At 33.5% G+C, this 17,382-nt stretch overlaps 1 protein-coding gene across 1 annotated transcript; it reads left to right on the top strand.

The window, feature by feature from the left end:
• Positions 1–25: 25 nt before the first annotated feature.
• On the top strand, positions 26–15,074 carry LOC128212450 (uncharacterized). The gene is made up of 16 exons (XM_052917921.1): positions 26–108; positions 1,007–1,151; positions 1,432–1,636; positions 2,315–2,480; positions 3,013–3,216; positions 3,640–3,907; positions 4,624–4,697; positions 5,225–5,344; positions 5,991–6,156; positions 6,728–6,885; positions 8,431–8,641; positions 9,620–9,824; positions 10,541–10,823; positions 11,200–11,348; positions 11,586–11,790; positions 12,781–15,074. Exons 2-16 carry the CDS (start codon positions 1,028–1,030, stop codon positions 13,030–13,032), a joined length of 2,790 nt encoding a protein of 929 aa, XP_052773881.1. The 5' UTR covers positions 26–108; positions 1,007–1,027; the 3' UTR covers positions 13,033–15,074.
• Positions 15,075–17,382: the final 2,308 nt, after the last annotated feature.

Here is a 17,382-nt window from a genome sequence, read left to right as displayed (position 1 = left end):
ATGAACCAGTCCAGCCGGAAACAGGAAACCGGATGTGAACAACGTATCTAAGCAACCTTTCAACAGATTGCAGTTAACAGTAACAAGTGGTGGGAAAGGAAGTCATAGGTTTGTTTCCTTTTATAAACTGATGATAAAGATTTTTTTATCAGACGTATGTGCTTGTTTCATGTTGATGTTAAATGCTCATTTTCATTGCAAAACTTTATCAATTGAATGTTGATGAAATGATAAAAGAAAACATTTAAAGTTAAAAACAGCCTAGATTGTTAAAAGCAAAATTTTTAAACTTAAATATTGATCAGTGTTGTTCATCCACATCGGTCACATAACGCCCCCATGCTACATTACAGTGAATATGTCAGTGGAACTGTGCCATACTAACAGCATGACTGAATTGCTATAACACCTGGTACACTAATTTCTGATATATTAAGTAATCCTGGAAGGTAAACTGCGCCTGGTGTTGTACTCAAACTGATGACCTGAGGAACATGAGCAGGGCGCTCTTACCAACTGAGCTAACTGGGTGGCTGTTTCTTATCCACACATACTACATTACTGTAAATCACAACACTACATTGTTGACTATAGGTTAAGGGCGCTGCCTACAGATTGTCCAGTTGTGTCCCCAAAATCATTGTTTCTTACCAACATGCATTACCTGTTCACAAGCAATCACACAGACAATTTATGTTAATTGTTTGCTTTGACATCAAACAATGCAAATCCAACTGAATTTTAACATCTGAATCAGACGCCAGTTTCAGATATCATGTGGCTGCTGGGATATACTGTATATTGTTGACTGTTTATTATATCTGTTGTAATGAATTTGAAAAAAAATTGAGAGAGAAATCAATTAATATTTGGTTAAAAGATACTTAATTGATTGTGTCTCAACCTTGCTGACTTTAAATAAACCTTATCTAAAAATGTAATATTATAGTTGACATAAAAATGTCCCTGAATAAATCTTATTATATGTTCAAACTCTTTTTTTCAGCCCTCACAAGCAACTGTCACGATGGCTGCACCAGCAGCGGTAGAGAACTTCGTAAATTCCATTAGGACTCTTGCACATACAAAGAGAATCCGTGTGACATTATTCTTCCAAGATTTTGACAAACTCAGATCAGGATTTGTTACTGGTAATTTTCTATTGTTTGTTCTTGGAACTGTTAAGCATTATAATTCGCTACATAAAAGTTATAACACTGAAGGTTATGTTCAGCAAAATCTGGGTCTTTAAAACTGAACTTCGGAAAACATTGCATTAACCGGTTCATTTCATTGGCAAACTGAATTACTCATTTTTAAATTGCTAGAAATATTTTAGAATAATAGGCCATTACCACTGTACTGTTAACATGTTAATCTTATGTTTATCTTTGAAAAGAATAATAAGGTATGTTTCCTTCCATTTTTCAGTACCACAATTTTCCCGATGCCTCTGGCAAACACTAGGAATTCAGCTGACTCCGGAGCAAGAGGAACTTGTAAAAAGGCATTATGACATCAAGGGGGATGGACAGTTCATCAATTATAAGCTGTTCTGTGATGAAATTGACCAGAACTTTAATGCCAGAGATATCAACAGAGACCCTGAAACTCAGAAAATTGTTCCCAAAGAGTTGTAAGTATAAACAACATCAGAATATGCATAGCTAAGTCAGGTTGAAATGAACACAAATGCACAAGACCTGCACTGAAATCAGTTTTTCCGGTTAACTCAAAACCTGAACTTTACATGACATAGCTCGCTAAATCATTTCTAGAATGGTACTGTAAGACTTTGGACTTTTTGGTTCAAAAGAATGTTAACACTTTTGGAAACAGAATCATCTTAATCTTATTACAACAGATAGTGCAGTGATTATTAGAATTTATATCATAAATGAAACTGCCATCATGAAATAACATCATTATATATTTTTGATATAATTAGTGTTTTGATGTATGGACATAAATAAAAAGCTTTGAAAACATGTGCGCTGTATTATAAGGGACATGAATGAAATATCACATTTCTGGTCATTCAATACAAACTTTATTTTTAAGACTCATTTACTATAATTGGTCAAGTATGCCAAGTCTCCTTCTTATCCTTTTTTTTAATAGATACTGTTTTAATCACGTAATCGTAATATCTCATTTATCTACAATTAATTTTTACTGTAATGTTAGCAATCATTAAATAGTTTCCCAAAAGTTAGTCTAAGTCACTGTATTTGAATCCAGAAATTATTGATATGTGAAGCAGAATTTCTTATTAATATAGATATTTTCACAGTTTTCTGTTGTTGTTTTCCAGCCTGGGAACTGTTCGTTCTGTGCGACCTTTGACCCCAGGATCTGAACGCAGACTGGTCCAACTATTACGTCGCATTGATCAGTTTTACAGTTACCATGGCCTTAACCTTCGCACATGTTATGAAGACTTTGACAGGCATCATATGGGTGTTGTCACAGAGAGCCAGGTACAGTAGCAGGCCCTTTTCTGGTTATTTTTGAAACAAGTACATGCATCTAAATTTTGGAAAAATTATCACTGAAATTATTGAATTGGAAATGAAAATTCTAGGATTATCTTTGGAATTCTATATTGATAGAATATTGGCACTTGAAATGGTTCAGATTATCTGACCAAAAGGTTGTCTTGAAAAAGGCCTTGACTGAATGAATAGTTTTATTGAAACAACAATTTCACAAAGTGAATCATTGACCTATCATGATTTTAAATGTACTTGGTTTAAATTCATCATATTTGGGATTTCTCATGTTGAAGCACTGGTTTCATTTTATATCATATTGCAGAAGGTTACATTTCTAAATGTTTTACCTCTGAAGCAGGCTTAAAGCATTTGTTTTATCTTACAGAAACAAACAGATATATAAATCTTTAAATGATTTTTTCCCAAGCAAATGATATTTATTTAACTTGCTCATAAATTCAGATATCAGTTGAGTCATTGTTTATTTCAAATTCACAATGTTTTATGGCTTCCACAGTTTTACCGAAGCTTCCCAGGACCCCCTGATGTCAACGAGGCAGATATGAATCTTCTCGTCCAGAAGTACCGTGATCCTGACCGTCCCGGGCTTCTTAACTACCTAAACCTCCATCATGACATTGTGGCTATTGGAGGCCAGGTGGCTAAGGAAAAAGAGCTGATTGAAGCCCCAAATACACAAGTGGATGAGACTAGGGTTATGGTAAGTTAGTGCTATAATATGCATACTGGTATATTATCTATATATATACATCATACAGAAAAGCCACACAAATTTTTTAGCCCCCACAACTGGGAATCAAACCGTATGACAATGAATAGCTTAAGATTTATGACTTATTGTAAGTTACTACTTGAAGATCCTTTTCATGAAATGGGATCCTGGTCATGGGGTTTTGATTTATAAACAAAATAATTACTACAATATTTATTTATGCCTTTTTAAGTTGAATATTATGAAGCAGTAAACTGAAAACACTGTAAACTGAATATTAAAGTTCAATACCTAATGATAAATATATACCCTTTAAAACAGTTTTGAATTTTTCAGAAATGTATTTTTCTACAGTCTACATTAGAAATTTTGTACACAGAATTTAAAACTTCTTGTCATTAAATCATACAGCTGACTCCTGACCCGGACTTGAACACTATCTTCGACAAGATTCGCGTTGCTGTGTTCAAAAACGGCATCAGAACAACTGAATTCTTCAAGGACCACGATAAGCTGCGAAGTGGTATCATCACAGAGAATCAGTTTGTTTGCGGGTTGGCCCTAGCTGTAGGCAAGGAGGCACAGCTCTCTCGCGCGGAGATACAGAAGGTTGTTGAGTACTACAGACAGCCAGATGGACGCGTCAAATACAAGGAATTCTGTGACATTATGGAAAATGGTACAGTATATAACATTAGATTATGATACAATATTTTTAATAGAGCTATGATTATATATTCTGATACCAGGGATTTCTCACTGTGTAAATTGGGAAATGCTTCAAGCTTACGAATTTATTAAAAATAATGGAGATTTATATATATATATTTGAAACAAACAAAACTTTAACATCAGCAAACGCAAAAACATTGATTTTATAAAAAAAATGGGGGTCGGGGGTGCAGGAAATATTGAAATTGAGGAATTATATTCTTTTTTTAAATTGGGTGGCAGCAGAATTTCAGCTCAATTGCCAAGTCTCTTAACAGCGCTCAGTCTCAGTGATATTCCAGGGGCAGTGATTACAATAAGTCTCAAGTCTGAGTTCAGACTCAAGACTCAATATGGCAAAACTTCATTTCATTGCAACTTTCCTTCCATCAGAGTATTGATGGTAAAATGTACTTAAATATATTAATATTCAAATGTTTTACCTTTATTAACATACATTTTTGTAAAAGAAATGAAATAAATATGATTTTTTGTTCCTTAATAAAAATGCTTTTCTGAGTCTGAGTCTAGACTTGGACTTGAGACTGTTCGTAATCATGGCCCCAGGACTTCTTTAACTTTAATTCCTACACATAAAAGTGAAAAACAATTGTAAAATATATATTTATATAAAAAAATAATCAATGTTTACAGTAATGTAACGCATTTGTGGTCATCTTCCAGCATTTACGATACCTGACCTTGAGAAGAAGCCTCTACAGAGTGTCAGCCGACCAGTGAAAGGGGCCCTATCAAGGGTAAGAGGGAAAACTTTCTTTTCAAGAACCTGATGTACAATTTTTTGAATTTTGGATGCCTTATGACCCCATATAATGTTAGTATATTTTGTGAAGGTTTTATGTGTTCCGAAAAGGTTTGTTAATATTTACTGAATTTTTTCCTGCCATTTATTTTACCTAGAAGTTATTATCATTATTAATAAACAATACATATATATATGTATACCCTTTCAAATGATATGAACATTCCATGGGTGACCAGGCATTGGAATTTAACATTACGGTCAAATTGTCGTAATGAAACGAAAAAAAAAATTGTACATCGCATGCCTTAAATGTGAAAGTGGAGACAAATTTAAATAACTAAGATTTGTTTTATTAAAAGTTCAGTGAATATTTTATTACATAAAACAGATTGAATCGGCCTTATATTTTGATTTGGTGTCTACTCAAGTACCGGTTTTAAAAAAATATTTCATTTATTATTTATTTTTTTAAAGCAATAAAGTGATTTACAATCCACTAACTGATTTTATATAATTCAGGGTTTGACACCACTGACAGACCAGGAAGAGGGCAGGGTGATGGAGATTCTGAGAACAATTTCGGACAATGTACGACGTCGCCGACTCATGATGTACCCATACTTCAAGGACTACGACAGGGTAAGAGACTGATGATTTATGGATGGAATGGTTGAGATTCTTAGAACAATCTCTTACAATGTTCATCTTCACAGACTGATGATGTACCCTTACAGATGTATGACGGGGGAAGGTGGTCGGAATAATTAATCTAAGGTCAAGAGATCATTAGGGGTATAATGTGTCTAGAAAGTGTTAACAAAATCTTGGATAATGTGCAACTCTGCAGGCTCATATCCTTCAAAGAAGATTGCAACAAGGAACGTTATCTAATTCTATCCGCTATTTATATTAAATGGACACTTACTGCAATCTACTAGCGTCTCATAAGGTTGAAATACCATGTTTTCTTCACATTTCATTTAAATTAAACTCAGTTTCTTTTATAAGAACCATTTTTTCGACATTTGTTCATCCTTTTTGGTAACAATGATATTAAATGTGTTAAATCTTATTTGGGAGTGATAGTGCATCTTTGAGAAGTGACACTCTTATTCGAAATCAATACATACACATGTAAAACAAACATAAATTTTGAGTGATAAACCTTTAACTACTTACGAAATAATGCATTTATGGAAAATATTAATTACTACTTACAATATTATAACCGTGTATTTAATTTACTTTAAGTCATCTAACTATGACATCCTCCTCTCCACTTCAGGGTATTGCATACACAAGAGTGGTGACCCCAACCCAGTTTGGCCGGATCCTCCACTTCCTGTCCCTCAACGTGGCACCGGAGGACCTTAAACTTCTCCTCCGCAAGTTTGAGGACCCTGCTACAGGGGACGTCAACTACCCCGCATTTGTACAGGCTGTTGATCAGGGTAAGGCTTCATGATTTAATGCTCAAAAATGAGGTTCAGTGCCATTATCTGTTGTATACGCCTTTGATATCATTATAAATCATTCAGGATTTGGTAATGATCTAGTAGTCTTTCAGTTTTTTAATCTCTTTTCTTTGCATTTACATAATTGATTTTGGTCTTTTTAAACCTTGCATCTTAAATGTTTTAATTTAAGTGTGAGCTTGGTATATGTTTCTGCCTCTCACCCAAGAGGTTTTGGGGTTGATCCCCACCAAGGGTACTTTCTCATGGCCTCTGTAGTATAAACTAAGTATTTAAATTATCAATATATAAAACTTCTTTAAAAGTTTTATAATGCTATCTATTTTAATTGAGAATGTTATTTAAGTAATACAGGCAAAATATTATTTTATCAATGGTTGAATAAAAATAATTTCTGATTCAACTGTATAAAATTTCAAATGGATGCAAATTCCAATGTATCCCAATTATAATTTAACATGTAGTGCTTAAAATGTTCAATAATTGTTAATGAAACCAGGTATACAATGAAACTTCCTTTCAAAACTCCTGATTATTTCCCTTGCAGAGTTTGTTGGTCACACGATGGACGATGCCGACCTGAGCCAGGCGGGACGTACCAACACACCAATGAAGGAACGTGAGGCAACAGCATCCGACAGCAATGTCAGCTATGATGATCTGATGTCCCGTATTAGGTCCATTGTGCTTACAAACAGGCTGAGGGTAGGTTGAAAATTGCTTAAGTGACACTCTTATTCAATATCAATGCATACACATGTATAACAAACATATATTTTGACTGATAAACCTTAAACTACTTACTTGATAATGCATTTATGGAAAATATTGATTACTGATAACAAGATTGTAACCGTGTATTTAATAGCTGAAAACGCAAAAATATTAAAGGATTGGTGAATGCTAAAAGATTTACTGTGATCTACTATGATCTCAAATGGTAGAAATACTGTGTTTTATGCACATTTCTTTCAAATTAAAATAGGTATCCTTGATTAGAACCATTGTTTTCGACATTTATTCATCCTTTTTGGAATAATAAAACAATAGAATTAATTTGTGGTAAATATTATGTGGGAGTAAGAGTGCATCTTTAGAAAAGTAACATTTGTCTATCAAACAAATTAAAAACTACCTTTTTAAGGCAAGCGCTACCAACAGCAACGTCAACTCAGAACAATAATCTGAGGTCTCTCATCAGGCATATTTTCTTACAAGGTTGAGTGATATTTGATTACAGGCTGTAGGTTGAAAATTGATCAGAAAAGTAAATATATATATGTAATATTACGGCTTATCTGATTTTTTAAATGAATCTGAGGCAATTGCTTCTGATATCCATGTCAGCTATGATGATCTGAAGTCTCTAAAAAGGCATATTATCTTAAAAAAGGTTGAGTGTAAATTTAAAACTTTAACAAAACACCTTGGCCTAAATTTGTGAAAAGGAAAGTCATGACATCAAATAATCATAATTCAAGAGAATGCTTATACTGTAACAGAAACACATGAATGGTTTAATCAGCTAATATTTTGCGCAATCTGTAGTGTCAAATTTAATATCTATGGCTTTAGTATTTTAAATCCTTTTTAAAGCTGGGTTTTTAAGCTTATTTTGGTTTCTTTATCAGTGCTTTAAGGATATAAGATATTGAGAAGATATTAGCTGAGCAATGCTCTGTAGGAAGTATTACCTGATATCTGCATTTTTTATCAGACCGCACTTTAATAAAAACTATATCATGAAATATAAACACAAAGTGATAAGATTCTTTTACCATAAATAACAAATACAAGAAAAAAAGATCAAGCTTGTACCTGGGGTAAAAAGAATATTGATTTACATTATTGTTATATATCATGCCTCTAACATGAATGATGCAACACCATTGGTCCAGGACAGGTCCATATTTTTCCATACTGGATCACTTAAATAATTATATCGTACCAAAATGAGTCCGATGAATCACATAAATTGACTTTCTAAACCATATCATATGGTTATGGTTTCCATTTCCCTGTATATCCAATATTGGGTCAACTACTATATAATATTATATCAGTCCAGGGCCTGTATTCATTGTTCTTATAAATATGTCTCAGTGACTCCATTCTGTCCATTGGCCAGTTATTTTTACAGTCCAATCAGAACACTCGGATTCTTCTTTTAAATTGAAGTTGAATCTAACTTGTTTATAAATTGAATACAGTCCTAGCTCTTTTTAATAAACCTCTCCTTTTTACTAACAGGTTGGTGAGTACTTCCAAGACTATGACCCACTCCGAAGTGGCTCCATCAGTAAATCCCAGTTCCGACGCGGCATGTCTCTTCTCGGATTCAGCAAACTCGGACAACACAACTTGTCAGAGGGACAGTTCCAACTGCTGTCCGATGTCTACCAGAATCCACAGAAAGCCGATCAAATCCTCTGGACGAAATTTTTGTGGGATGTTGAGACAGGTGAGTCAGAAATCGAAATTAATACAAGCCCGCAAGCCCTGCAATGGTAAAATGTCATACATACTTGCTAAAATTCTGAATTTTATATAGCTGGGCTTGTTAAAAAATGTGATGCGAAGCAATAGTATAAGAATTCTGGCTTGTACAGCCAAAAGTCTAATTTTGATGACTGTGAGGGTTAAGCAAATTTTGAGTAAATAGAAGAAAAGACTGATCACTGATCAGACTGAAGCTTTGATTGAAATAAGCATAAGAACACTAACCTAAGTCAAGGGATTTAAAAAAAAATATGGCTTTGAGTTCTGTTGTATTTCTATATATTAAGGCATATATTGGTAATAATCTTTTGGTAATATGAACATATAGTATTTTGGCTTGTTTAAGAACTTGTTTGTTTTGATGACTGTTGTGTCAGTCAATACACACGTACAAGAGGGAGATATATATAGAGAAAGGATAATCATATATAATAATAGTCATATAAACCTATATATGACTATTATGGTAAAGCCACAAAACCAACCAAAAAAATTCTAAGGCATGTACCTATTGATCATAATTTAATGTAAAATGTGAAGGACATACTGATAATGCGGATAATACCCATATATAATAATTCTCAGTAAATTGATTTAATAAAAAAGAAAAAAACTAATTCTTTGATTTATTCAATGGTATGTCATTTAATGTTACTTTTGGAACGCAATTTCATGTAATAACATGTTATAATATAATATGTTAGATTATTAATGGCAAACTTATTGGTTCTTGCACATGAAACCATCACTATAAAGTATCAACCTAATCAGTGTTTTCAATAAGAACCGGCTGTCGGCCAAAATGGATGGTTCAAATGGCCGGTTTAAATTTGGAAAAACAAATCAATTTTAAGTAGATTAAGTAGAAGCTGGCTGGAATATATATGTTCAGTCTATAACATTAAGATCTTTGCTATTTTATTTCTTATTTTTCTTTCAGTGTTTACCCAGCCCAACCTAGAGAAGGTCCCAGACTTGCAAGTCCCGCCACAAGAGATTTTCCGTGTGCCCAAGCCCGGCACCGTCGACTGGAATAATGCATCTGGAGACCACATGACACTGTACGGGGCCACTATGGACCGACTAAAGCAGCGAAGTGATCAGAGGAGGGTCCTCGCTAAGCCAGTTTTCCAGGACTTCGATAGGTAAAACTATTTTAAGATTTTTCTAAGGGCAGAATATCATTGAGAGGGATTTTTGTGGCAAAATTTATCACACCAGGCAAAGCTGTTGTTTATGACATAAATCATTTTTAAGCAAAAAGGGGTACCAGAAGTTATAAAACTAGGATTAAAAGAAATTTTTTGAACATAAGTGCTTAGTCAAAGAGCTATTTTTTCATCTGAATCAGTTAACAGTGCTTAAAGGTGTACTCTCACAGATTGAACATTTTGACAACTTTTTTACTTTTTGTCCTGGAATGAGCAAATTTTTGTGTAAATATCTAACAAGCAGTGATATAAAATTGCTGACCAAAGATTAGATAGCAGATTTCATATTTCCATTTGGAAATTGATGCTTTGTGACTAAAGGCATTTCTTAATGCTTTAATAAAATTGCATAAAACATCAATTTTTTAACATAAGGCATGAAAACCTGCAATCTGTTGTTTTTTTCAGAAGTCTTATATCACATGTTTCTATGAATTTTAACAAAAATTGGCTCGGTCCAAAAAATAAAAAAGTTGCAAAAATGTTCAACCTGTGAGAGTGCAGCTTTAATAGTGGTTAAAACGACGTCATGTGGAACTGGTATATCTAAATTTGGAAGAATTATCACAGATCATAAGTGTGTCAATGAAACCTAAGTACTTAAAAAAAGGTTCCATCATATATCCAATACTCCGCAATCCTTTTTCCAGGCACAACAATGGCCATGTGACAAAATCCCAGTTCCGTCAATGCCTTACGATGCTCGAGCTGCATTGCACAGAGCCCGAAATGATTGCCCTTGAGGCCAAGTTCTGTAATGACGTGGGCTTCAACTACTTGGCTTTCTTGTCCGAGCTACAACCCATTGAGCAGCCAAAGTTTATGTATGAGAAGAGATTGGAGGAAATTCGTCAGACCAATGTTCGGAAGACACTTCCTGAGCTGAACGCACAGAAAGATTTTGAGAGTCTGCTGTTGAAGATTAAGACAAAGGTAGATAATTTTTTAATAAACTTGGAATATTGTTTACATGTATCACTTTATTGATTTACACTTTTTATTTAAACAAGCGCAAATACAAATGACCATAAAAATTGAGCTAATACACAAGCCTCTACTGTATTTTTTTTAATGGGTAATTTTTTATAGAAACAATTATATATTATTGAATGCTAAAAAGGATGAAATTAAATTGTTTAGATCAAGCATCAAAATCAGAAAATTATTAACTAAGTTATTTATTGATGAATAATAGAAAGACAATGAGTAACACAGTTGTATAACTGTTTATATTACAAATTTACAATACATCCATTGTTCCTGTTTGCTAGAGACTTTTACAATTGTTAACAATGAATTAATTCCCTAGGTAAGCCGTGAGCGTATGCGAGTGCTAGAGTTCATGAGAGATTACGACAAGCTGCGATCTGGCCGCATGTTGAAGACGTCATTCCGACGAGCCCTAGATCTGTGCAGATTTGAACTGCGTGAGTCAGAAGTGTCCATTCTGGAGGACCGGTATGAATTATTATTAACTTATTTTTTTTATATCCATTCGATCCATCAAGATTTGTCAATTTCAACAGAATTTTACATAAATATATACCAAAGCAAAACATCTTTGAAAAAAAGACAAATTTACCCATAAAAGAATACTTTTGATGGCTATACCTTTTATCTGCTTGGAATTTTAGAGCATAGAAAACCATAATACACCATGATCCAAAAATGTACTTAATTATTTTTCTACTTCAGATACGAGTCCTACCAAGACCCTGAATATGTAGAATACCTGAAATTCTGTGACGAGGTTGAATCTATCTTCACAACAAAGGAACTTGAGAAGCGTCCCCTGGAAGATGTTGTACAGTTCAAGCCTCCAGAGGAGTGGGAGCTGAACAAGCTTCCAGCAGACCAGGAGAATAGGTTCACCGCTTGCATGGATAGACTAAGCGAAAAGGTATGGGAGCGAATTTGATAAGCCGATGGGTTCTTAAAAGCTCTCAATGCTTGATTGTTTTAAATACAAACACAATTACCTTTAATATTCTTCCCCGGGATACAAACCAGTACAGGCACCAGGGGCCGATTTCTAAAAACTACTTAAGTCTGTTATGACATGATCAAGCTAAGCTCACTATTTTTGTCATTCCTTAATTTTGATATTACCGGTAGTACTTTTTATCCGAAGATTCGTGAGGGGGAAATTGATTTGGCGTTGTCCGTCCGTCCATCCGTCCGTTACCATATCTTGGTAGGCATTGATCAGAAAATGTTCAAATTTGGTCAGAGTGTTCCCCTTGATCAAATCTCGACCACTTTTAAAAGTGGGTCACTTGGGGTCAAAAACTAGGTCACTAGGTCAAATCTTAGAAAAATCTTTGGAACATACTAGAGGCATTTTACATGGTAAAATATTCATTAAACTTAATCAGAATGTTTTCCTTGATGAACTCTTGATGACCGAAAATTAGGTCACTAGGTCAAATCTTAGAAAATCTTGTCCAGCACCATATCATGGTAATTATTGGTCAAGTTATGTTCAAAATTGGTCATGATGTACCCCTTTGAAATATGGATCACTTAAAAAAGTGGATCACATGGGGTCAAAAACTAGGTCACTTGGTCAAATCTTAGAAAAATCTTTGGAATATACTAGAGGCATTATACATGGTCAAATATTCATGAAATTTAATCTGAATGTTTTCCTTGATGAACTCTTGGTCGTAAATAAAACTGGGTCACATATGATCAAAAATTAGGTTACTTGTCTGAACGTTGAAAAATATGTGTATGTTTAAGAAAACCTGTTGAAAAATAATATTGTTACTATCTTTTAACAAAGCTTTATGTATGGTTATCGTTCCCAGTTGAAATATTCCATTCATTTTATGTGTAAAATTTGTGTGCATTGTAATTGACTAATAATTGCTTTTCCTTCCATCAACAGGTACGAAAACACCAGATGCAGCTGTTCCCCTTGTTTGAGGATTATGATCGTGTCCACAACGGCACAGTTTCACGATCACAGTTCCGACGGGTCCTCACAGAGCTCGAGCTGGGAAGTCTACTCAGTCAGCAAGACTTTGAGTTGCTATGGCAACAGTTTGATGTGAAAATTGGCGGCAAGGATGACGTGAACTACATCGCTTTCTGTGATATGATTTACAAGTTGGCCAATTTTGAGCCAAGAAAACCATAGATTTGGACTAAATTGAGTAGAATTCTGTCAAACTTTGATCATTTCTTAAAAAAATCGCAATTCTAAATGGAAGGTCAGATATGATCCTTTCTTTAATAACATTGAATAAAAACTCTTTTTACCATTTATCAAGTGTACTGCCTTATTCTTTTGTTCATTTATTTAAGATAACTGCAATTGTTATGCTATACAAGGTACATTTGTTGTTCTTTTTAGTGTGGATGTTTTTCTTAAATTCAAAAACCATACTTTTGAAACGAAAACATTTATTTTGATTTCAATATAAATAAATCTTTCTGACAAATACTAGAAATGGCTGGTATTTGAAAATTGGATAATGGTAATTTTTCCCATATTTCTGACAAAATAAACCGGCTTCAATTGATTTCAAGTAGGGCGCTCACTATTGAGTGGAGAAAGTTATTGTAAATTTATATATATATTTTTTCTATGCATTATATTATTATTTTTGCAGAAACACTTATTGTAAGACATGTTTTACAATTATATATTTAAGCATTTGATGTTAAAACCGTATGTTGACTGTGATATGTTTTATACACTTTAAAGTATTACATGGATTGTTAGTATTGTTGTTGAAAAAATGTTTTTAACATAAATATTTTAAATTGTTTTTTATAGCTTAAAATCAAACATCAAAAAGTATTAAGCCCTTAAAGCCACTGTTGACCCTTTTTGTATGTGTTGTTATATAAAAAAATCAAAAGCACATAGTTTAATAAATGCAAATTTGCTTTTCACTTATAAATGCTTTTAAAGAGAAGCCACTGCATATTTGAAGCACTGCACATGTTAGTTGAAAGAAATAGTAGAAAATATTTGTAATTATTTCTGATCCCCTAGGTAAATAATGCATAGAACCAAAAGTTGTTTTGGGTGGTCAATTCAGAGATTGTGAGTTTGATCCTGACCAGGGGTAATTTCTCATTGCCTCTTAAAGCTGCACTCCCACACATATACCATTTTTACAACTTTTTAATTTTTTGTCTTGGAAAGAGCAAATTTTGGAGTAAATATCTGCAAACCAATGATATTAGATTGCTGACAAAAAATCAGATCGTAGATTTTCATATTTACGTTCGAAAATTAATGTTTTATGGCTTAAACCGTTACTAACGGTTCATGAAAAATGCATAAAATATCATTTTTTTAACTTTAATATAAAAATCTGCGATCTAATTTTTTGTCAGCAGTCCTATATTACTGATTTCCATGGATTTTTGCAAAAATTGGCTCATTCCAAGACAAAATAATTTAAAAAAAAAAATTAAAACCTTCAATCTGTGAGAGTGCAGCTTTAAAATGGACACCAGTACAAACAAGCTTAAAGAAATTAGTTGAAACTAAATTAAAATATTTTATATGAAACATACATACATCAAAAAAAGTAAAATAAGCTTTATGTAGAATTTATAGAAATGCATCAATTTACAGCATTTACATTTTGATTGTATTTGAGACTTCGTGAAAGTATTATGTTTGAAAGCATTGTGTCTTTGTGTCAGTATTAACAAATTTTACTTATTTTAGTAAGTATTTTATGGGCGTACAAGGTATTGTACTGTTTATTTGTTGAGGGAAAGTGTCAGACAGTATTATGAGAATTTTTAAGACTATATAACCAGCATTTTAGCAAGTAAACCATTATGCAAAGCATACAATTATATTATGATGCATAAAAATAATTATTAACTTTATATATGCCAGCTATTAAAATGGCTTCTGAGAAAACACTCAGAATAAAATATACATGTATATGTTTCAGCAGCAAATTAATATTCTGTGAATATTTTGTTTTTATAAGACAATGAAGGATTTTTACAACAGGTACAAACCCATATATTTTACATGTTGAATCGATGTTTTTTTGTGTATATTGTATTGTTGGAATGACTTTTGTTAGTTATGAATGAATATTTTATCATATGCAGATTTTTTGCTGTAAAATGTTTACAATTCATCATTCTCTCATCATTTTGTGAAAAAAATGTAAGATTTGAGATAAATAAATCAAAAACAGATATCGAAGTTTGGTTGGTATTTTTAAGAGTTGATTTGTCTGATTTTCAAAGAAATAGTTGTGGAGTTGTATAGTTAGTAGTATCTTCGATGGCAGGGTAGCAGTAAAAACTTTAACCTTGGTCATAGCTTAAATATGTTGAACATATTCTAATAGAACTTGGTACACATGTTAACAGAGCCATACAAAGGTCCTTAACTCTTGAATTAACAAGTTTCCAGAGACAACACACACATGTTTACAAAGGTCCTTAACTCTGGAATTAGCATGTTTCCAGAGACAACACACACATGTTTACAAAGGTCCTTAACTCTGGAATAAACATGTTTCCAGAGACAACACACACATGTTTACAAAGGTCCTTAACTCTGGAATAAACATGTTTCCAGAGACAATACACACACGTATACAAAGGTCCATAACTCTGGAACTAACAAGTTTCCAGAGACAATACATGCATACTGTATACAAAGGTCAATAACTCTGGAATTAACATGTTTCCAGAGACAATATACGCATGTATACAAAGGTCCATAACTCTGGAATTAGCATGTTTCCAGAGGCAATACCCACATGTATACAAAGGTCCATAACTCTGGAATTAACATGTTTCCAGAGGCAATACACACATGTATACAAAGGTCCATAACTCTGAAACTAACAAGTTTCCAGAGGCCATACACACATGTACACAAAGGTCCATAACTCTGGAACTAACATGTTTCCAGAGGCAATACACACATGTACACAAAGGTCCATAACTCTGGAACTAACATGTTTCCAGAGGCAATACACACATGTATACAAAGGTCCATAACTCTGGAATCAACATGTTTCCAGAGGCAATACACACATGTATACAAAGGTCCAGCATTCTGGAATTAACATGTTTCCAGACAATACACACATGTTTACAAAGGTCCATTACTTTGGAATTAACATGTTTCCAGAGACAATACACACATGTATACAAAGGTCCATAACTCTGGAATTAACATGCAGAGACAATACACACATATATACAAATGTCCATAACTCTGGAAATAATATGTTTCCAGACAATACACACATGTTTACAAAGGTCCATTACTTTGGAATTAACATGTTTCCAGAGACAATACACACATGTATACAAAGGTCCATAACTCTGGAATAAGCATGTTTCCAGACAATACACACATGTTTACAAAGGTCCATTACTTTGGAATTAACATGTTTCCAGAGACAATACACACATGTATACAAAGGTCCATAACTCTGGAATAAGCATGTTTCCAGACAATACACACATGTTTACAAAGGTCCATTACTTTGGAATTAACATGTTTCCAGAGACAATACACACATGTATACAAAGGTCCATAACTCTGGAATAAGCATGTTTCCAGACAATACACACATGTTTACAAAGGTCCATTACTTTGGAATTAACATGTTTCCAGAGACAATACACACATGTATACAAAGGTCCATAACTCTGGAATAAGCATGTTTCCAGAGACAATACACACATGTATACAAAGGTCCATAACTCTGGAATTAGCATGTTTCCAGACATGTTTCTACACTCATGTTTACACAGGACCTTAACTCTGGAATTAACATGTTTAAGAGACAATACACTCATGTATACAAAGGGGACATATCTCTGGAATCAGCATGTTTTGAGAGATAAAACATATATACAAAGGGGCATAACTCTGGAATTACCATGTTTCCAGAGACAATACACACATGTATGCAAAGGCCCATAACTCATGAATAAACATGTTACCGGAAAAAATACACATTTGTATACAAAGGTCAATAACTCAACATTTTTCAAGAGACAATACACACATGTATATAAAGGTCCATAAGGAAGAAGATATGGAGTACATTCAGAGCAAACTACCATTTTTATGCCGATCGCTAGGCAAGGTATATACTGGTATGATATTTTAACATCTTTCGGTTTGACGCGGCCGGGGTTTGAAGCCCCGACCTGCTGTATGCGAAGCAACGCTCTACCACTGTACTATCGACTGAGCTATCGGGGCGGTATATAACATTTATGTATAAGAGGCTCTTGATTTGTTTTAAAAGAACAACAATAAATCAGGATTGTATTCGTTTAATGTAAATACTAAAACATTTTTTTAAGTAATCCGAAAAAATGGTCGAATTTCAAGAACATGCATGTATCTTATTAACTATAACATTTCATTGCATCCTTTTTCATGTTAAATGAACTCGCACAAGGAGGGATTTAATTTTTAAATATGACTTTGTTTAATTGATGGTTAGAAAAAAATACGTAATAAACATCG

Source organism: Mya arenaria, chromosome 2 (assembly GCF_026914265.1).
Source record: "Mya arenaria isolate MELC-2E11 chromosome 2, ASM2691426v1".
NCBI classification, from domain to species: Eukaryota; Metazoa; Mollusca; class Bivalvia; order Myida; family Myidae; genus Mya; species Mya arenaria.
This window is presented reverse-complemented; position numbering and strand designations above follow the sequence as displayed.

What these genes read in the sequence shown, in the direction of transcription:
- LOC128212450 (XM_052917921.1), top strand. Translation starts at nt 1,028, where the DNA reads ATGGCTGCACCAGCAGCGGTAGAGAACTTCGTAAATTCCATTAGGACT. An exon ending in TTTGTGGGATGTTGAGACAG is followed by an intron (nt 8,642 to 9,619) that starts GTGAGTCAGAAA and finishes TTTTTCTTTCAG; the next exon opens with TGTTTACCCAGCCCAACCTA. An exon ending in GTGTCCATTCTGGAGGACCG is followed by an intron (nt 11,349 to 11,585) that starts GTATGAATTATT and finishes TTTCTACTTCAG; the next exon opens with ATACGAGTCCTACCAAGACC.